This window comes from Magnolia sinica, chromosome 3 (genome assembly GCF_029962835.1).
Source record: "Magnolia sinica isolate HGM2019 chromosome 3, MsV1, whole genome shotgun sequence".
Taxonomy (NCBI): Eukaryota; Viridiplantae; Streptophyta; class Magnoliopsida; order Magnoliales; family Magnoliaceae; genus Magnolia; species Magnolia sinica.
Genome location: NC_080575.1, coordinates 80,568,647 through 80,591,342, shown reverse-complemented (window position 1 = coordinate 80,591,342; position 22,696 = coordinate 80,568,647). Strand labels below are relative to the sequence as shown.

The following is a 22,696-nucleotide window of genomic DNA, read 5'->3' as shown; positions in this document are numbered from 1 at the left end:
GCTGTTTCATGGAATTTGTGTTGTTGTTCAACATCTCAACTTGTTGCACGAGGGAGACAAGTCATCCTCGACTCCAAAACCACTGCACCGGTCCCACAGGCGCAACATCAACCTGCAGTTGAGAAGAGGAATCTTGGTGGTTGGTGGACTAGTCTAGCGGCGCGAGATCGGGCGCAACAGAGGAGGTGAGAGCCTTCTTCTTCTCTTTCGCCATTGTTGAGATATGATGGAATGAGAATGACTTTCAATGTCATTCTCACAGACAACACCGAACTGTTGATGTAGAAATTTGGCTAGCCCCTTTCTGGACTTGTTTACTTGCACAAGGAACGAACAATGAAGACCCTATCTAGAGCAGGGGACCCTCCGATGCCTAAGTCAAGGACAGGATCTGGGTCTAGTTGAATATCTAGGGTTAGGGCTAAAGATAATGCGTACCTTTCACCATTGGAGGTACCTTATTTATAGGTGAGGAGAGGCGATGTCATAGAGGACTCTCATCCCCATTTAACAGCAATTTGATTATAACAGGACTTGAATTCCTTGTATAGCAGATCTTTCTAGATCCTTGGCTAGAATTTTGGGATGATCTGTGTGGAAGTCGGTTTCCGTGATCTTCGATCGAGAACGCGGACAGAGCTGATTGTAGTCAGGTCGAACCTCCCAGAGGGTGGGTTCAACCGTCTCGACATAGTTCGAGGTAGGTTATAGCCGAAGTTGGTGATCGTCTAAGGATGGGTCTCGTCGACCTGAGGTGAGATAGCTTGCTTCACATTGCAGCTGACTAGCGTAGGCCTCGTCCTTATGTTCAGAGGTCGAGATCGGCCTTTCCCCTTACTTAGTCGAGGATGTCGAGATCGACATTTTCCCATACTTAGTCGAGGAGGTTGAGCTTGGCCTTTTCCCGTACTTAGTTGAGGAGACTGAGATTTAGCGACTGGATCATAAATTGTCGCTTGTTTGAATTATTGATCTGGCCCATCAATAGTTGGTTGGCCTATTTCCCCATAACAATAGTTTTGATGGAACACACCATTAAAAACTTCCTAAAAAATAGTATAATGTTTATCTGCCATCCAACTTTTTAACAGAAATTGGATGAAGGGAAAACACAAATATCAGTGTGATCCAAATGTCTTTTGATAGCCCCCGAGGAAGTTTTCAACTATATACTTTCAATTATCACTATGGTTTGTGGTATGGTTTACTTAAGATTTGAACGTGCTTCATTTTTTAGCTCATGCCTAGAAATGATCCGGCTGCATGGATGAACACTGAAGATAAAATATATACTCCAACCCACCGGTCTCTCTCTAATCTCATTTTAGCAAGAAGAACCGCGTGATATGTCTCTCTCTCTCTCTCTGCGACGCATTTTAGCAAGAAGAAGCATGCGATGTCAAAAGGTCCAAAATAATCCACATTAAAATAATTCGCCTTTAATAAGAAACTACACTTTGGTCGCCCACATGCACCACTTTCCACACACACCTTTATACGTGGATCGCGTGCCAACATGTCACCCGTGTAGGACGGTAAGGGACGCGGATTTCCTGCAAAAACCTTATTGGGCTGGGATGGCAGGTGAGGCCCACTGTTAAATCCTCCCCGTCCATCCATTTTGTGAGGTCATTTTAGGACATGGAATTGAAAATAAGGTGGATCGAAAACTTGAGTGAGCCACGTGAGAGGAAACAGTAGATATTCAGTGACCACCGTTCAAATTTTTTCATGGCCACAAAAGTTACTCATCAGGATAAATTTTCATTATTTTCACTTCATCCCGATGAGAATGACCTCATGAATGGTTTAGATGGTATATAAACATCAATATGGAGACCAGAAAGATTTCAACCGTAGGAAACTCTTATCTCGACCCACTTAGTTTTCTATGTGAAAATAGGGGGGAAATCCGCGTCGACAGGTGAGCTGGCAAGCCTCGCGGTGAATATGATGTATCCCAAAAAAAATATACGAGTCTACTTATGATCGGTCAACACGTTTAAGATTAAATACATACCGTTGGCAAGTTTTTCTAAGCCTTTGACGGTTCTCTTTTATCGGAGGGCATCCTGACGTGCATACATGCCATCCTGATTCTTCATTGATTCGACTGGACTGCGCGGTCCGGATGAACGACACGCTTATGTGCTGCGTGTAAAGGTGCGTGTGGGGCTAGCGGACCGCTCGGCTACAGAATCACCCTCCAGGAGGAATTATACCATACATGGCTTACGTTGCTACATCCCTGCATTTTGACAACTGGGGCCATGGATTGGCAATCCCCACCATTAACCTGTTCAATCCCATCGTTTATGAGCCATGGCCCAAATTTCACTCATAGTACTCGGTCAAACCAATCAATACAACCGTCTTTTTTTTTTAGTTTCTTGTGAACCGTTGTTGTATTTCACTTCTCAACTGCCTATCCCTACGACACAAATAAAACAATTTTAAAATTTATATAAAAAGTAACTTTATTTACCTATACTCACATTGTTTAAAAATAAATCAATGGTCTAGATTATAGGAAAGTGGGCCCCATTTGTCAAAACTGAAAGGCGTGCATAGTTTGAAAAGCGCAGGCTACCGAATCAGATAATTCCTCCTCCAAAGGCGATTTATTTGATACTCTGTAAATGTACGACGCTCGATGCTCAGGCAGTCAGAAATTGTGAACATGGAATACATTAAATACAGTTAAACCGACTAAATAGCGTAAGCCATTGTTTCTAAATCACATTCCTAAAAAATCAGATTGTTTAAAAAATTCTAACCACTGAATCGTGGACACTTCTTTGTTGAAAATGGACCATTGGATGCATTTCATTCTCCAATTGTCCGATAATCAAATAAATTTAATTTTTAGTTAACATACATCTAAATAGGTCCGATAACTTAAAGGTTTAAATTAAATTAATTACTGGTATTCCAAGCGTGAAATTTCATAGTAATTTCTAAGTGCCTGCGTATCATCATCTACCGGAGTATCAAAGAGTTTCTCCTGCTAAAAATTCCTCCCGCGTGTCCATAAATAAAGAAAATACCCCTTACTTCCTTCCCCTTTCATCATCTCCCTCTCTCTCTCTCTCCTTCTGCCATGGTCTCTGCTAACAAGCACCACCCTCTTCCTCCACCACCCCAAAACCCTAAAAACCCTAACTTCCCCACCACCGGCGACAGCGATGGCAAAGACCCACCGTCGCTCCCCACCCACATCAGCCAATCGTCATCGTCCAAAACCCCCCTCACCATCGACGGCTCCGAAGAAGACACGGCCCTCCGCCTCTCCGGTTCGCTGACTCGGGAAGAAGTCCTGCGACGCCGCTCCCGCCGAGTCAAGCAACTCGCCAGGTACTACAAGAGCCAGTACTGGGCCCTGATGGACGAGGTCAGGGCCCAGTACCGAGGGTATTATTGGAAATACGGGAAAAGCCCTTTCAAGGAAGAAGGAGATAGCGCTGCCGCCGCTGCTGAAGGGAGCGGCGAGAATAACGGTGATTTCAGGAATGGTTGCGGTGGCAGTGGCGACAGCATGAAGAAATGCGCTTTTGGGGGGTGTAAGTCGAAGGCAATGGCGCTGACGAACTATTGCCATTCTCACATACTTTCAGATAGCAAGCAAAAGCTATACAAGGCTTGCAGCTATGTTATCAAGAGGTTTGGGTTTTTTTTTTTTTTTTTTTTTTTTTGTTTTTCTTCTATTTCGGTGGATGTTAGGGTTTTGATTGTTGGGTGAATCTTCTTTTATTATTATTATTATTATTATTATTATTATTATTATTATTATTATTATGTAAACTAATGCTTATATTAATGTTTTCTCAAGATTTGTTAGTTGATTAAGAAATATTTTGATGATTTTCTTATTAGTTACCAATCTCAATGTTTCTTCATTTTGTTCTCTATTTGCTTTTAATATCTTGTCTGTGGATTGGACTCCGCAGTGATGCGTTCGTCAGGAAGTATTGAATAGTTTCGACTCATCCAGGATATATGTGGTGCTTCATTCAGTCTGATCCTGACCGTCTGAACCCTGGGCCTATTGTGGTCGGAGGACCTCCCAATCATTATGCCAATCTGACAATCTTAACCATTTGATTCATCTCGATGAAATTGGACTTTGGGCGAGACGTTTTTCTTTGAAACTGCCAAATGGTGGCCATCCAACAGGCAGTTAGGATAGTCTGATGAGTGTGAAATTTTGCTCATACTCAATTGTTGGTAGGACTGTTGATCGGCTGAGCCTGGGTCAAGCAAACTCAAGGATTTGAAATGGGCCCATTGACAGACCTGTTAATGATGGGGCCCATGATTATATGGGGTCGATTGGCAAGCATGTGTATGCCACATGTGCCATTGATGTGTTGCCAGCCATGGTAGGTGACTCAATTTGAAATGGGCCCATTGACAGACCTGTTAATGATGGGGCCTATGATTATATGGGCTTGATTGGCAAGCATGTGTATGCCATATGTACCATTGATGTGTTGCCACCCATGGTAGGTGACTCATTGTGTTGATATGATGGGCTCCACTATGAATGTATCATGTTCCATACATACCTCATGGGGCAATCCTAACCTTTCAATTGGTGGCCTGCAATAAGGAGTTAAGAACAAAAGCAGCAATGTCCACATTCAATGAAGAAGAGGTTGAAATTGGATGGCTGGATCTGTGAGGTTTTGGGGGCATGGTCTGTTCTATCTGAGCTCAGGACCAGCTGGTGCATTACTTTTTGACAGAGCTTTTTAATGTTCTTTAATGATTTCTTTATTTAGTTGCAATATTTTGTCTTGTTTTTTTATGGTTAGTGTTGTGTTCTTGATTCTGATGGTTTTACTAATGTTATTTTTTATTTTAATGTATACAAATTTGGTTTTTGTAGTTAACAAATGTATAGTTTTCATAAGCAATCTGTGTGGGAGAAAAAAAAAGGTCTCATTTGCTTGTAAGGTTTACAAATTGACTTTGTATGATGTAGTCTTGAAAATGAATGGGTATGCTGTAAACTGGAGTTCGTAGGGTTGGTCATTTTCCTCAATGATGGGGATATTTGTATGTGGGAACTATAACCAAAATTGCATCTTTACATGTTGGTATTTATGGACCTACATAAATGGAAAATTTGCTTCAAGAATTTTGGTTTCTTGTGTGATTCATGAGAAATACAAAGAATAGAATGCACTAGTGTCTATTTTGTAACATGTTGTAATGGGTACTTGCAAGCTTTGATGCTTTTAGATATATATTTTTTAATTTATGATAAATGCTAATAACAAATGGTATTTTATTCTCATTTTCATAATATGGTTCTTAGTGAGAATTTGCTGAGTTTTGACGCTCTCTTGAGAAATGGATCTTCTTTCCTGTTTTACCAAAGAAGTGAGTAAAAAGATCTCTCTCTCTCTCTCTCTCTCTCTCTCTCTCATGGTTTAAATTGCTTGGTTACCATCAGGGGGGCTTTTTATGTAAATTTTCTTTTTAATCAGTTTTATATGACATGTTAACTGTTGGGCCTCGATTTACCAAAATCATTGATTGTTTCTCAAGCATTGAAAATTGAAATTGTGCCTTTTCCATTAAAAAAAAAAACAGCTTATTTAATAACTTATGCATTTTGTTTCAGTGCGCAAACTGGACAAGTTATTTGTGGGAAGCCAGTGCTGAGAGCTGCTGTGCCCTCCCTTTGTACCGTTCACTTCCAAAAGGCTCAAAGACACGTCTCACAGGCTTTGAAGAAGGCAGGCCTTAGTGGTTCCTCATCCAACAAGCCAGCTCCAAAATTTCACGTCATAGTTGCAGAATATGTTCACCAAATCCAAAACAGAAGAAGAGAAGCACGGAATGCAGCCATTGAGAATGATGCAATTAGAGATGAAAATGGTGGTTGACTGTTTTAGGCTTGTGGATGCAATTTCAATCTGGAATATATCTAATCATTTAGCAGAAGTTCATATCCTTGGATACGAAGTCTCTCCACCAATCTGAGCTGAGCGTAACATGAATGCAGCAGAGGTCTCTCGGTTGAGGAGCTTTAGAGCCAATTTAAGGTCACCTAAAAGTCTCTCTTTCAGTCTCCAGTTGTTTTTGCTTCCAGGCTTAAGATTTGTGCTACTACTAATTCTATGGTTCTTATCCTCCATCCACATTTATCATTTTTTTTTTTTGTTTTTTCCACATTATGGAGTATCTATCGGTTGTTTCCTAGTTAAATTGATTTTAAGTTACATTGTTGCAGGTGGCATAAACAGAAAGGAGATCCCGAAGCAGTAATATTGACATGCAATGTTATGACTATATTGTTGCGGTCATTGACATGAATGGAGATATTTCTTGCACAATCAATTTGGCTGTTCCAATGGTGATGGGTGCTGGTATTTTCTTCTATGATGGTGACTTTTGTGAAGTGCAGATGTGAATAGGAAGTACAGAGGCTATTGTAGTTGTGGAAATGTGAGTTCGTGTTGTACTTGTAGCAAATTCTTTGTAAGGCTGATTCTTGTGGAAATTTAAAGTGTCATGTGAATGCAAAAGTGTAGAGGTTTGTTCTGTACTTACTACATGATAAAGGATTCCATGTTTGTTTTGATAATTCTCAAGGTTGTATCATTGTATTCATCTATAACATTTTCAATAACAGTGATTCCTAATTGTAGAATGAGAAATGGCATCCTTGAACTTTATTCGCTCCTTTATGTAGGCTTCCTTCCTGATTGGGACATGGACTAGTAAGGAAATATTGCATGTACTGCTATGTTTCTGACTGGGAAATGTTTTGCTGATGCTGGAATATGCTCCGTCTTTGATGCTCACATCCACATCCTAATCGTCCCTCCCCTTCCCTCTCCCTCCCTCCCTCCCAGGGTATCCCAAATCGGTTACGTATCGGCCCTCCCTCCCTCCCAGGGTATCCCAAATCGGTTACGTATCGGCTGTAACGGCCGATACGTAACGGTAACGGTGGGACCCGTTACGCGATACGGGGTCGAAACGGCCGTTACGGAATTCTGTGATCGTAACGGCCGTTACGGGCCATAACAAACAAAAAACAAAAAAAAAAAACTCACCTTTTTTTCCTTTCTTTTCTTCTTCTTCTTCTCTTTCTTCTTCTTCTTCTTCTTCTTCTTCTTCTTCTCGAGCAGCTGCGGCTGCGCCCGGCTGCGGCTGCACCCTGCTGCGGCTGCGCCCTGCTGCGGCTGCTTCTTCCTCTTCTTCTTCCTCTCTCTCTCTCTCTCTCTCTCTCTCTCTCTCTCTCAATCTCTTCGGTCCCCCTTTCCCTCTTTTTTTCTTTTCTCTTCTTTCCCTCTTTTTTTCTTTTCGTTTCTAGGTACGTGTCACGTAAAGACGAGCGCTGACACTCCTCGAGCTCCGAGTTGTACGAACGGTTCAAAGGAGATCAAAGTTATATGGGCTCCACAGTGATGTATTTATTACATCTACACCGTTCGTCTATTTTCAGAGATCATTTTAGAGCACCACCCAAAAAATGACTTATATCCAAAGATCATCTGGACCACACCAAAAATAGAAACAAAGATAATGATTTTCACGTTAAATAATTCGTAGGCGCACGGTAACGTTTATTTTCCATCCAATGTGATCAAACTCGAGTGGGCCCACTATGATATATATTTTCTATCCATATCGTCCATCCATTTTGCCACATCATTTTAGGTCAGATTCAAAAAATTAGTAATATCCAAATCTTAGGTGGACCACACCATAGGAAAAAATGGTTATAGAATGCTTACTATTAAAATTTTCTTAAATCCACTGTAATATTTATTTTCAATCTAACCTATTAATTCGGTCACATTGACGTGGATGAAGGGAAAACACACATGTCAGCTTGATCTAAAACTTTTCTAGCCCCCAATAAATTTTTAACGGTGAACATTTAATTATTGTTATTTTTTATGGTGCAATCCACCTGAGCTTTGGATGTGCCTCATTTTTGGGCTCATGCCCTAAAATTATTTGGCAAAATGAATGGACGTTATGGATATAACACATTCATCACGGGTGGGGCCCAAAAAACTTTGACACATGTGTTACACTTTACATCTGAGTCCCTCCTAATTCAAGCCTTAAAAAATTGTACACGAGACATATATTAACTTAAAATTTGACAATTAAATTATGGACTGCAATTGCTAACTCACAATGCCAAAATCAAATTACTTAAATAGTTTTAATTATTAATTTGTGAGTTTTTATTTTTTAAAATAGGGCCTTTTGAATTTTTTTTTTTTTTTTATGATTCACTATCCAATAAATGTCCACCAATTTATAAGTGGGATAATGACAATAAATGACATGAATTTGAGGCTGATTTGGAGAATAGATTGGTCCTCCAAGTCAGCCCCAAATTGGTAACGCCATCTACCTGAATTTAATTTCATTTTTTTTTAAAGAACTATTGGGAGAAATGATATCAAGTTGTTAAGTATATAAATTACATATTTAAAAAAAATTAAATATATGAATTTTGCAGTCAAATTCAAGTTACCTGGTTAAAAAATTAATCAGACAGTCCGATACAACTTCTCACCAAAGAGTGGACCGTTACACCACCATAAACATGTTCCAATTTATAAATGAATGCATATTTGGAATGCTTAGAATATTCCGGATTTAATCAATATTTTTTCATATTTTTTTGGCAGAAAAAAAAAATTGCGCCGTTACGGGCCGTTACGCCTCCGTATCGCCGTTACGCCCTCGTATCCGTATCAGTTTCGGAGGGCACCGTTACGCCAACCGATACCGATACGGGACACCTTGCTCCCTCCACATACACTGATTTATCAGACATGCATAAATTTAAGGGTACATCATTCATTTCTCTATCATTTTATTGATACATTAACTTCATTGAATCAGTTCGGGTGCAGTTAGCGGTTGCTTGTGCTCTGGAACAGGTGTATTTATGATATATGCAGGTCGTTGGTTGCTATGCTGGTTCTAGAGGATGTTAGATGTGGTGGACCTAACAAGGAGATCAGGCTGGTCCGAAAATGTCTTGTATCTACAATAATGAACATGGGGATGTTTTATGGTTCTTTGTCCTAGAATATTGGTGATTGTTTGTGACTATCTTAATGTCCCTTTGTTAGATGAAGTGGTAGAAATCCCCATTCTGATTTGGGAGAGCTCTTTTTCTTTCTTTCTCTTATGTTCTTTCCATTACTTATGTTTCAGATTATTTCAATTTTCCCTATTCTCAGGAGCCAAAGTTGGTGTGAACTTCACAGTTAGTGCATGGGCCAGTATGGTGGTTTTTATGATTCAGTATGCTCATTTACCACCCCGAGCTGTCTTAGATTTTTGCAATCAACATCTTGGTAAGTACAGTGATCTTTGGATATGTTTTTCTTTTCATAGATGAGTGTCTTTTATTATGAATGTGATACCTTTTGGTAATTTACATCTGCATCCACCTTAATATATTTAATTGCTCATGATGGTACACTTCCAAATCCGAAGAAAATGGGTTTGAGCAAATTAATTCGGGTAGCTCTAAATAGTAGCTCCCTAGCTTTAACATCATATATGTTATGGGTCTCTCTTATTTTTTTGCCCTTTGCATGCCATGGTATTCTATAATGTTAACAGTAACAGTGGCTGTAATGGTCACTGTCGTTACCATTATGGCCCCTGTAATGGCCCTTAGTTTAAAAAAATAATAATAATAAATAAATCTAGAAAAAAAAGTCCTGTATAGACTCCGTAATGGACCGTTATGCCTGTTACCAGGCTGTCGTGGGTCCTTTACAGGCTGTTTTTTCTGTAACAGCCATTACAACCCCGTAACACGTAACGCTGACCACCGTTACCTTTACTTAAACGGCCGTTACGTAACCATTTTTGCATACCTTGTCGCATACCCACCTTGTAACGCACCTTGTAACTATATTTTGAGTTGATTCATGTTACTCATACCATGTTGCATTGTTGTAGCAATACCCTTGCAACATAATATACCATCCATTCGAGCAAGGTGGCATAATGTACCATAATTGTTTCAGAAGCCTGTTTACAAAGCATTTCAAAATCAATCGTGGATCACAAGAATTTATACCAAGGTTCTGGAGTTGAGTATGAGCTTTCTAACTTATTGATGCATCGTCATAAAGCACGCATTTCAAAAGCAATCATGGATCACAAGAATTTATACCAAGGTTCTGGAGTTGAGTATGAGCTTTCTAACTTATTGATGCATTGCCATGAAGCACGCATTTCAAAATCAATCATGGATCACAAGAATTTATACCAAGGTTTTGGAGTTGAGTATGAGCTTTCTAACTTATCGATGCATCGTCATAAAGCACAAATATGTTACATCAAACACGGCAACCACAAGATTCCAAACATATTGACTCCTACATACTTGGACATGGACTCGTATATCAGTTTCGGGTAGGATGGTTTTTAAAGGTCACGCTCTTCGACAAGTTTAAATTATATTTTACTAGTGTGTAATTATTTATAAGGAAACAAATCCCAAAAGGCAACATAAGAATTGCAATAAACCTACAATACATATATTTATATGTAAAAGAAAGCATTCCAAAAGATGACAATCATTGTAAAAAATGAGAAACGGTTCATTGCTCCCAAAGTGGGGAAACTATGGAAACTATGGCACTTCAGAAGGGTTGGTATCTCATGAGAGGTGCAGCTTGGATTGGGTCAGGCTGAAAATCCTGGGTTGGGCTTGGATTGAAGCCTTGGACAACCTTATCCATACACATGAGTTATGACAAACATACATGATATAATCGTGTAAAATCACGACTTGCATGTCAAATAGGGTTCATGATTGGAACTGTCCATGCTATGGACTTTATGCTATATAGGGTTCGTGATCGGAAAAGTCCATGCATTTAAAATACGGATTATGATCGAAAGTTACCCGGCCCACATGCTTAGTGGTCCAATGTCTTTTGATCAGTCTCTTTAATTTTATTTTTTATTGAGTGTTATTTCGCTAATTTTATTTTGCGGTGTTTTAAATAGCGCGTGGTGTATAACGTAACGTTCACCCCTCTATATGTGCTTAATGGAGGGAGATTATTGAAAGAAACTACTACGTTTGCAAATGTCTAGAAAAAGGAGAAACTATGACCCTTTGGAAGGGTTCGCATCGCAATAGAGGTGCAGCTTGGGTTGGGTTAGGTTGAAAATCCTCCAACCGACACTAAGTTGGGTTGGGCTTGGATTGAGGCCTCGGACAACCCAAACCATAAACATGAGTTATGACGAACATACATGATATAAACGTAAAAGTCTATGCATTTAAAATGCGGTTTATGATCAAAAGTTACCCAGGCCCACATGCTTAGTGGTCCAATGTCTTTTGAATGGTCTCTTTAATTTTATTTTTTAATGAGTGTTATTTTGCTAATTTTATGTTGGAGTGTTTTAAATAGTGTGTAGTTTATAACGGAGCATTCACCCCTCTATATGCATCGGATAAGCTACACGATACTTCTATTTTTAATTAAAATAGTGGGAAAAATATGGTAAATGGTAAAATTAATATATATATATATATATATATATATATATATATATAATTCCTAGAAAATATATGCTTCATTTTTCAAGTAAAAGCATGTGCAAAACGAGTTATCCAAAGCCAATCCACCTATATTTAATCCGAAAGAAATCACATTTAAAAAGCAAACAAATAATATAAACAAATATGTATAATTTTTTTTTTTTTTTTTTTTTTTATGCATCATTTTTCAAGTAAAAGCATGTGCAAAACAAGTTATCAAAGGCCAACCCACTTATATTCAATATAAAAGAAATCGCATTTAAAAAGCAAACAATTAGTATAAACAAATATGTGCAATTTTTCTTTTTCTTTTTTTTCTTTTTTTTTTTTCCTTTTTTTTTTTTTTTTTTTTTTTTGCATCTTTAGTAAAAAAAATGACAAATAATCAAAGTGTCACTAAACACATAGAAGTTGTCTAATCTCTCTCTCAAAAGAATGTAGAAGCCGTGTAATTTCTCTCCAAAAATATGTAGTTGTATAAATTCTCTCAAAAAAAAATGTAAAAGTTGTGTAATTTATCTCCAAATTAAAAAAAAAAAAAAAATTTTAAAATGTAGAAGTTGTGTAACTAACCATGAGATTGGACGGGTTGGGTGGTAGACCACAAAATAGAAAATAATGGATAGCAACTGCGGAGAAAAAAATTTAGGTGTATCCAACCATCACATGGGTCACAACTCACAACATAAAAGACAATGCTCAAGCACTCAAAATCTACCCCTAGCATGGTGGCTTTCATGATGGGCTAGACAAGTTGGATGGCATGCCATACACACAACAGTAGGCGCCACATAAAATGGTTTTAGAACAAGGTTATTCTAGATGTTGCATAGCATCCGACCACTCAAAAAAAAGGGAAAAAAAAAAAAAGGCTCGAAAATACCTGAAATCTACTTCAAAAATGAAATAAAATTCATTACTAAAGATTAAGGGAAGAACTTAACTTTTTTACGCTTTAAATCAATTAAAAAGAGCTCCACAAATTTAATTTAATTTTTTGGTCGATCTTTCCTTTGTTTGGGCTCCAATGCTTCGCAAAATTTAGTCAAGAGATCAAGTGATATTATTCTGATGGGGTTGATTGATTCTTTAAATTTTTGTCTTTAATCATTGTGTGGATTAAGAGTACTAAATGAGGCTTTTGAAAGAGGGAATATGGCTTTCGATGAAAGAGGAATAGTGCTTTAGAGGGAAATCGAAAAATCTTTGCTTTTATGAGTTAAGCATACTGTGTTAGTCTGACACCATTTAAAACTGGTCGTAACTCTTCAACTGTACACATGGTGGAGTTATTAAAGTTGATTGATACTTATAAGTCTAGAGATATATTCCATTCCCCGATAGGGACCCCGGTTTGGATGGTCTGGATGGCTAGTTGTACATCAATGCAACATGTGAGGAGAATAAGTCACCACCATTTTTCAAATTATGCTTTGATGGGGACATCACGCGCATGCACGTTGCCCCCCTACGCACGTACGCTAGGAGGGCCCCACCGTAGATCTGGATCGATGAAGACGTGCAGGGAGGGCTTCCTTGTTAGAAGACAGAGTTTTGGTTCAAGAGAGTGGACCTGATAGCCAAGTAAAGCCCGTCATGGGATCTCATGATCGTGGTCCACTGGTCGGATTGATTTCATATTTTAGGTTTTGATTATTTATGTTATTTAGAATATCATGAACGCTTTAGATTTCTTTGATTAGTTTTTATTTTGGTTTACTTAATCGCTAAGTAATAGGTTGCGCACACGGCACGAGTTTTGGGGTATAAGGTTTTCCTATAAATAGGCATCCCTTGTAGTTCTTTTGATTCATTGAAGTTTAATAAAAAAAATCCTGCAAGTTTTTTCCTATTCTCTGAGTTTCTGAGTTGTGAAAATTTTCAAGTGGGTGCGAAGCCCTCCCTTTTCGAAGGGCTAACTACCATGGTGCGAAGCCACATCTATCCACATCTGCCCCTACCCTCTTCCATCCATATCTCTTACTTTCTACAATCATCCTTGTTTCGAATCCACCAGTTTTTGTGGCTGTTCTTCTTCATACAACCAGTTTTCAGAATTTGTCCCTGCAAGAGGGCCGAAACTTCGACGGAGCACTGCACACAGACCGTACGTCGGATCGCCATGAAGCTTGGAGGGTTTGAAGACCCCCCTGGCCGACCAAAGCCAAGGAGTCTGTTTCGAAAATCGGGCCCCTCTCGCACGTGCGGCCAGGCTCGTGCGCATGTGCGCCTGGCCCTACCGCTGTCCGCACGCGTGGACTTTCTTCGATTCAGGTTTTTTCTCCTTATTTTTCCTCTTTTCATACCTATTTTCATAAACTCTAACCCTAGATTGCATTATCCTTAATTTATTTGCCCATTTTCTCACCCTAGGGTTCGTTGAGTTGACATTAGTGAATCCATTGGATTAGGGACTGATTACTATGCATGTGTGGATGATTATTTCTTATCTTTGAGTATCGTTTGGTTCATAATTTTTATTGATCCAGCCCTAACATGTGTAGGCCTGGACCCGCATAGATTCCCTAAATTGAATGTTTGGACTTTCATGTGGGATATGAAATTTGTGTAATTGTTTCTGAACTAACGTGATCTTAGGCCTGAAATCTCGTACATCATATTTGAATTTCATGTCCTGCATCATGCTCAACTAACATAGAATATTACAACATATTTTTTTAAACTTTTAAGCTTTAAAATGCATACCTATGTCATATGCTACACCCAAAATAGCATATGGTTCATGGGAGTTATGCTAGTTTGGTGCACTATGTAGCGTTGTAGCTATGCTATGGACGCTATCGAAAACACTATTATTTTGTTAGATACAAGTATTACTTTAACAATGTTTTTTTGATAGTTACATATTTGATTTTTTATTTGTTAGATTACTAGTTGCAGGTGTTAACCTGACCTAACCTCACCCAAGCTAAATTGTATTAAGGTTTGAGTATTCAAGACTTTAGGATGGGCTTGGGTTGGGTTTGGGTTGCTCTAGGGTTGGGCCTCAGGCCGACTCCTCTTGAGGTTGAGTTAGGTTGCTCTAGGGTTGGGCCTCAGGCCGACTCCTCTGGAGGTTGAGTTGGGTTGCTCTAGGGTTGGGCCTCAGGCCAACTCCTCTTGAGGTTGGGTTGGGCTGGGCTTGGGTTGACCCTCAACCCAACCTAACCTACCCAAGCTACGCCCTATATCTCGGAGATGGCTCGTTGGGTGGAAGGCTCTGAGGTTGGGAAGAAGTGAGTGAGGTGTGGAGTATGTTGAGAAATGGAACAAGATTCAAATTGACTTTGGGAAGAAAGTGTAGTTTTGAAAGAAAGGGCTGGTAGAAACGATCTAATTGGTGGCTTTGAAGTTGATACGCTCATATCCAGATATCAAATTTGCAATTTGTCAATGATACTCTTTTGTTTTGCAAGACAAACTTGGGCCAAATCAACAATCTTCATAATATTTTGTTGTGTTTTGAAGTGGTGTATTGGGGCTAAAAATTGGCATCTGAATAAATGAATTACTGGGTGTTTGTTTGAGTGGCAAGGAGGTGGATTCTTTTGGTTGATCTTCCAAGCGCAAGCTAGGCAGCCGTCTGTCTACATTCCTGGGTGGCCCCTTGTGGATTGAGAAGTCAACCAAACACTTATGGGATGCGGTGGTGGAAAGGGTGAAACAGAAATGATTGGGGCGGAAAAGCAAGCATATCTCCTTAAGAGGGAGAATATCCTTGATTTAATTTGTGTTCATAAGCATTCCTTTTGTGTTATATGTCGCTATTTTAATGTCCAGTTAGTGTGATTGGGTAGACCGGAAGAAATTCAAAGGGACTTTCTTTGACAAGGTTTCAAACATAAACATAAATTCCATTTGGTCAGTTGGGCCAAGGTGTGTAAGCCCAACATAGAGCGGGGGATTGGAAATCAGGAATCTCAGGCACGTGAATTCAGTGCTATTGCGAAAATAGATATTGGGGTTCGGCGAGGAGGACATTAGTTTATCATCTGGGCTCTGTGAAGAGGAGGACAATTGTTTTGCCTTTCTGCATCATTCAGTCTATTGTAGGGCATCTGGGCCATGTGAAGAGGAGGATAGTTGCTTTCCGTGTCATTCGGTCTATTATAGGGCATCCGGTTGTGTGTGGTAGTGCTTAAAGTGTTAAGTTCATTTAAAGGAGAAATCCCCTTCATCTTGAGGGAAGGCTCCAGAGGCAGCTTCTGTTTGGACAGGTGTTGTGATGATATGCCTCTTTTTCAAGTATTCCCTCGATTATTCAGGGTGTCATAAAAAGGAAGAAGGCCTGGTTTCATAATTTGTCTATAATGGGTGAAATGTAGTGTCATCTGAACCTCTCTGAAGAAGAGATTGATCAATTTTCTAACCTTATGGGGTTGATCCAACATGGAGCTGATTTTTCCAAGCTAGATAAATGTCTTTCGAAAGCTGATAGATTGAGCAAATTCTCAGTTAAGTCTCTCTACATGAGATTGGTTGGGCATTCTAGCACCGTTGTGTCGGATCCTCTTTATTGAATTTGGAGATGCAAAGGTCTCTCTCACCCTTTTGAAAAAACCCCATCCATTATAAAAGAAAAGAATCCCCAAATCAAAGCCCTAGGAAAGAAGGGAGGAAGATAGAGAGGGAAGAGGGAGAATATGAAGTAGGGACGCACCTAGATCTCTGTTCTTCTTCTTTTTTTTGAAAGATGATATATTAAAAAAGGCCAAGGCCAAATGAATCAAAAATACAAATACACAAATATACAAAAGTACAACAACACCCAACGAGATGCCCTCAATATGAAAAAAGAAGAAAAAACTAACTACACTTTCGTCGAAACCTTCATATTAAGATTTACCCTATTGAATACTTGCACCGGCATGCTCAATTTGCTCTTGAAACAAAGTTGATTCCTTTTCCACCATAAGGACCATAGAGTCGCTAGTAGGCTAAACTGCCACCGCCTTTCCCCTTCTTTCCTTATCCCCCTGCCATGCCAAGCTATGAGAAACTCCCCAATAGTCTTCGGGAACACCCAAAGAACCCCGAAAAATTGTAGAACAATATCCCAAACCTCTTTGGCAAAAACACAACGAAGGAATAAGTGATTCGTTGATTCCGCCTCTTTGAAACACAAGCAGCAAGCATTTGGGAGATACATATTCCGCTTGCAAGGATTATCTATTATTAGCACTTTGTTACTGCCTACTAACCAACCAAATGCTGCCACCTTCAATGGAGCAACATAATGCCATAGATATGTCGTTGCCGCAATCTCAGAATGATCCTCTCCCGCACAAAAACAGTTAGAAAGATCTAACTGAGAAAGAGCTTATCTTCGATTTGCAACTGAGAAAGATCTCTTGCTTCTCTCTCCCTTCAATAAAAGTAAAAAAGCAATATTTTTTTGCTCAAGGCCATAAGCCATCTTAAAGTGTTCAACAATGATTCAATTGTGTTTTAACAAACTAACTTTTGTCAAATAAGCTATTGATTTGTTGTTTTTGGCGAAATAAGCAGCTTATCAACATGTATCCAAATGGGCCCTAAAATACATGTTTACACATGTAGGAACTAGGAATCAAAATATTGCAAGAAACAACTATACATTATAAGTTTCCATTTTATAGGGGCCTAACCATATGTTGATGAAAAATCGATATAAAATAAATATATAAAATTTGTAGCCAATCAATAATTCGGCCAACACTTGTTAATATGTAAAATTTCCACATTAATTAACACTAAAAAATACATTTTCCAATATAAAATGGAAAAATTAGGATTTCACTAATTTCTCCCATTTTTTCACTTGAATGTTAATTTTCTTTGCCACAAATCCATGTCAATGCATGAGAATCATGCACAGATGTGGATTTTCAATGCAATCTATGCTAACATTTAAAAAGAAGAAGTTTCTATGGATTTTTCCTCACCTTTGAGTTCTTGCCTGCTTTCGTTCCAAGCTGAGATTTCTCCCCAAATCCAAACTTTGATTCAATAAAAACCAAGAGTGGTCAAACCAGGGTGTGCCGAATCGGTTACGTATCGGCCGTATCGGCCGATACGTAACGGTAACGGTGCGAACCGTTACCCGTTTCGGGGCCGTATCGGCCGATACGATTTTTTGTACCCGTATCGGCCGATACGGGCGTAACGGGCCGTTACGGGCCCGTATCGGGCCCGAAACGGTAACTTTTTTTTTTTTTCATTTTTAGCTCGTTTTTTGCTGTTTTTTTGAAACCTTTTGCTTCCAAACTGTTTTTCACTCCTTCTACTACTAATTTCGACCAACCTTAGCTAGGTATTTGAGATAAAAACACATTATATCACAAATTTTTTTGAATCAAAGCTCGGTGGGCCATTTTTCAGAAATTCGTCAAAAATAGGTATTTATACTTTTTTTAATATGTTTTGCTGTTTTAATCATGTCATATGATGTGTTAATCATAGTAGAACATGTTAATGTACATTTACAGATTTGGGGTGCCATTTAATAATTTTTTAATATTTTTTCTATTTACGCATGAATTTTGGCCCCTTTTTTTAAAATTCGAAAAATCAAATTTTAATGGTTGTTTTGCTGTTTTAATCATGCCATTTGATGTGTTAATCATAGTAGAACATGTTAATGTGCATTTTACAGATTTGGGGTGCCATTTTATATTTTTTTAATATTTTTTTCTATTTACGCATTTATTTTGCCCATTTTTTTTAAAATTGGAAAATTCAATTTTTAATGATTCTTTTGCTGTTTTAATGACATCATATGATGTGTTAATCATAGTAGAACATGTTAATGTGCATTTTACAGATTTGGGGTGCCATTTTATATTTTTTTAATATTTTTTTCTATTTACGCATTTATTTTGGCCCTTTTTTTGAAAATTCGAAAAATCATTTTTAATGATTCTTTTGCTGTTTTAATGACATCATATGATGTGTTAATCATAGTAGAACATGTTAATGTGCATTTTACAGATTTGGGGTGCCATTTTATATATTTGTATATTTTTTTCTATGTACGCATTTATTTTGGCCCTTTTTTTGAAAATTCGAAAAATCATTTTTTAATGATTCTTTTGCTGTTTTAATGACATCATATGATGTGTTAATCATAGTAGAACATGTTAATGTGCATTTTACAGATTTGGGGTGCCATTTTATATTTTTTTAATATTTTTTCTATTTACGCATTTATTTCGGCCCTTTTTTGAAAATTCAAAAAATCATTTTTAATGATTCTTTTGCTGTTTTAATGATGTCATATGATGTGTTAATCATAGTAGAACATGTTAATGTGCAATTTACATATTTGGGGTGCCATATTATATTTTTTAAATATTTTTTTCTATTTACGCATTTATTTGGCCCGTTTTTTGAAAATTCAAAAAATCATTTTTAATGATTCTTTTGCTGTTTTAATGATGTCATATGATGTGTTAATCATAGTAGAACATGTTAATGTGCAATTTACATATTTGGGGTGCCATTTTATATTTTTTTAATATTTTTTTCTATTTACGCATTTATTTCGGCCCTTTTTTTGAAAATTCGAAAAATCGTTTTTTAATGATTCTTTTGCTGTTTTAATGATGTCATATGATGTGTTAATCATAGTAGAACATGTTAATGTGCATTTTACATATTTGGGGTGCCATTTTATATTTTTTTTATATATTTTTTTCTATTTACGCATGAATTTTGGCCCTCAAAAATAATTGCAAACACCTAAATGTAAGATATTTTCATATTACATTCATTCTAATATATCTATCATTGATAGTAGATAGTTAGAAAATTAAATATATGAATTTTGTAGTCAAATTCAGGTTATCTAGTTCATAAATTCATCAGATAGTCCGATACAACTTCTCACCAAAGAGTGGACCGTTACACCACCATAAACATGTTCCAATTTATAAATGAATGCATATTTGGAATGCTTAGAATATTCCGGATTTAATCCATATTTTTTCATATTTTTTTGACAAAAAAAAAATTTTGCACCGTTACGGGCCGTTACGCCCCCGTATCACCGTTACGCCCCCGTATCCGTATCGGTTTTGGAGGTCACCGTTACGCCAACCGATACCGATACGGGATACCTTGGGTCAAATTAACCCAAGGAACAAAACTATATATATATATATATATATATATATATATATATATATATATATCAAGAAAATGGAGAATTTTTATTTTTATTTTTATTTATTTATTTATTTATTTTTTTTTTGAGTTTTTGGAAATATTCCTATTTTGTCAAATTTTGTTTCCCTTGTATTGGGAATATTGTCCTTGGTATCAAGGATATTATCAATGGTTTCACCGATACTAGGGAACTTATATAAATGATATTAATCAAAATATCTATAACATCACCAAATATCAGTGATATTTGGAAATTTCTAAACTATTGGCAATTTCATTATCACTGATCCGGTGATACCAATAATACTGTTGATATTTAGAACGTTGCTTGTACGTTATGGGGATTAGCACTTGCAAAGACTAGTGTTTTAAGTAGCGGTATCGTGTTGCGTAGCGTTCAACCTTCTATAGCATATGTAGCGTAAGTAGCGTAGCATGTTGCATAAGCTACACTATACTTGTATTTTTTTAATTTAAAAATAGGAAAAATATGATAAATGGTAAGAAAAGGCACATATATATATGCCTAAAAGATGGATTTATTTATTAAGAATTAGCATGTTCAAACAAGTTATTAATTACCATTTATCAAAAGCCAATCCACATGTATAAACCCAATCAAATCATTATCACATCAACAACTATGCAAACCACTTTAATTAATAATGTCTAATTGAAACCACTAGTCATAAGTATGAAAAGAAATTAAAATCCCATATTAAGGACAAAATATAAAATAAAATTATATATATATATATACAAAAAAAAAAAACATAACGTACACTACGACCCTTGTAGCATACACTATAGGAGATTTACGCTATTTGCTAATGCTACGTAGCGTTGTAGCTACGCTTTCAAAACATTGACGAAGACATTAAGTTTTCCAGACACTGTATATGATTTCTATTGAGGATTTGGTGGATGGGTATGAAAGATGGAGAAGCTTATTTTAGAACTGATTAAGGGCCTGTTTCGTAACACTCCCATAAATAGTTTTTTTTTTTAAAAAAGAAAAAACTTATCTCAACAAATAAGTTGACTTTTTTAAAATTAAAAGTTAGTTTGATAAGCATCATTTTAGAAGTAGCTCCTTAGGTTGAAGTGACTTTTAACCATTAAAAAAAAGTTCTTTTAACTTTTTGAGAAGTAGCTGAAGAAAAGAGAGGGCTTAAACATCCTTTACAACAGCCCACAACTCCAGAAGAACTCCAACGAGTTGTGATTTGAACAAGGTGGTTCCTCCATTCTTTCTTCCCTCTTTCTCCTTCCACGTTCCCCATTCTGTTTTTTCTTGAAGGGTTAGGGGTTTGATTTGGGGCTTCTGTAGGTTGTAGGAAGAGAGTAAGGGAACAGAGAAAGAAGGCTTGAGAGGAGAGAGAGATGAGAGACACCACTGTTGCATTTTGGCTGCTGCCGCAGCTGGGCAATTAAGAAAGAGAGAGGGCTTGAGAGAGGACAGAAATGAGGAAGAGGGGGAGTTCACTGAGAGAGGATCTTCCAAATCTATAATTGTTTTGGATCATCCCCATCTTTGGAGCCACATGAATAGACCACACTTCATGAAAATTCACTAATGTATCTGAATTTATAATTCCACTCTACCCAATTTTCATACCAGTATACCACTTGTGTTCATTCTATGCACGTCAGGGGGAGGCTGGACCGGGATTCACCATCTATTGGCCCCTGCAGTGCAAAACCATACTGAGCCAACATCCTAGGGCTGTCAATGGGCGGGGTTGACCCACAGGTTTTCAGGCCTAGCATGCTCAAGCAGAGCTCATATTTGTTTCATGGCCTATATGAACCACCTAAGAAACACTTGTGCTCGGGCCTAGATCCAGCATAAACAAATCGGGATGGGCTCGAGTTGGGCTATTTTAGATCGTCACAGGCCCAGGTTTGGAATAATTTGCTTTCATTTCTTAGTTAGTTTTCTTCATTCAAGCCGTATACTTATTCATAGTGGCTCTTAGTTCCGGACTATTTTGGCTTGTCAAAGGCTCTTTCTTGATTCAGGCATCTCCATGTGTATGATTTGACATATGGCATATGATTTGGCGCCCCCATGCATTTTTCCAGGGGGCATTCATTGCTTCCACTCAATGAGCTTGATTTTTGGACTTTGAGTGAAGTGAGGTGCATTCTTACAGATGCATTCAGTGCTTCCAAGTACGAATGTATCAACAAACAAGTGTCAATAAATAGGAAGTTTGGATTGTTCAATGAGTTTGATTTTCGGACCTTCAATTTGTGAAGTGAGTTGCATTTTTCCAAATGCATCTAGTGCTTGTACAAATGTGCCAACAAACAATCGTCAATAAATAGGAAGTTAGGATTGTTCAATGAGCTTGATTTTTGAACTTTGAATTAGTGAAGTAATGGGGACATCACACGCGCACGCACACGCACACCGCCCCCTACGCACGTACACGAGAGGGCCCCACCGCCGATCTGGATCGATGACGACATCCAGGAGGGCCTCCTAATTAGAGACGAAGTTTTGATTCAAAAGAGTGGGCCCGACAATCAAGAAAAGCCCACTATGGGATCTCATGATCGTAGCCCACTAGTCGGATTGATTTCATATTTTAGGTTTTGTTTATTGTTATTATTTAGAACATCATGAACGCTTTAGATTTCTTTGTTTGGTTTTTATTTTAGTTTACTTCATCGCCAAGTAATAGGTTGCACACATGGCGCGAGTTTTGGGGTATACGGTTTTCCTATAAATAGGCACCCCTTATAGTTCTTTTGATTTATTGAAGATTAATAAAAATTTTACATTTTCCTACTCTCTGAGTTGCGAAGCCTAATTGGGTGCGAAGCCCTCCCTTCTTCGAAGGGTTAACTACCCTGGTGCGAAGCCACATCTATCCCAATTCACCTCCATCCATCGCCATCTCTATTAACCGTCTTATACCATCCACCCTTCTCATCTCTCATAATCATCTGCGCTACAAATCTGTCCCTTATTGCATC

The 22,696-nt window shown here is 37.9% G+C and overlaps 1 protein-coding gene across 11 annotated transcripts in view; it reads left to right on the top strand.

Annotated features, from left to right (window-relative positions):
- Positions 1 to 2,996: 2,996 nt before the first annotated feature.
- The window catches only part of LOC131240072 (uncharacterized), a 39,432-nt gene continuing 19,732 nt past the window's right edge, over positions 2,997 to 22,696 (top strand). For 4 of the 11 annotated variants that reach the window (XM_058238101.1, XM_058238102.1, XM_058238093.1 and 1 more), the window contains exons 1-4: positions 2,997 to 3,660; positions 5,630 to 6,053; positions 6,242 to 6,456; positions 9,231 to 9,347. In XM_058238101.1, coding sequence (XP_058094084.1) covers positions 3,101 to 3,660; positions 5,630 to 5,894 — 825 coding nt within the window. In that variant the 5' untranslated portion in view covers positions 2,997 to 3,100 and the 3' untranslated portion in view covers positions 5,895 to 6,053; positions 6,242 to 6,456; positions 9,231 to 9,347. Of the gene's footprint in view, positions 3,661 to 5,629; positions 6,054 to 6,241; positions 6,457 to 6,703; positions 6,859 to 8,886; positions 9,083 to 9,204; positions 9,348 to 22,696 lie in introns of those variants that run through there. The other 7 variants (XM_058238099.1, XM_058238097.1, XM_058238098.1 and 4 more) reach the window with 7 other exon arrangements.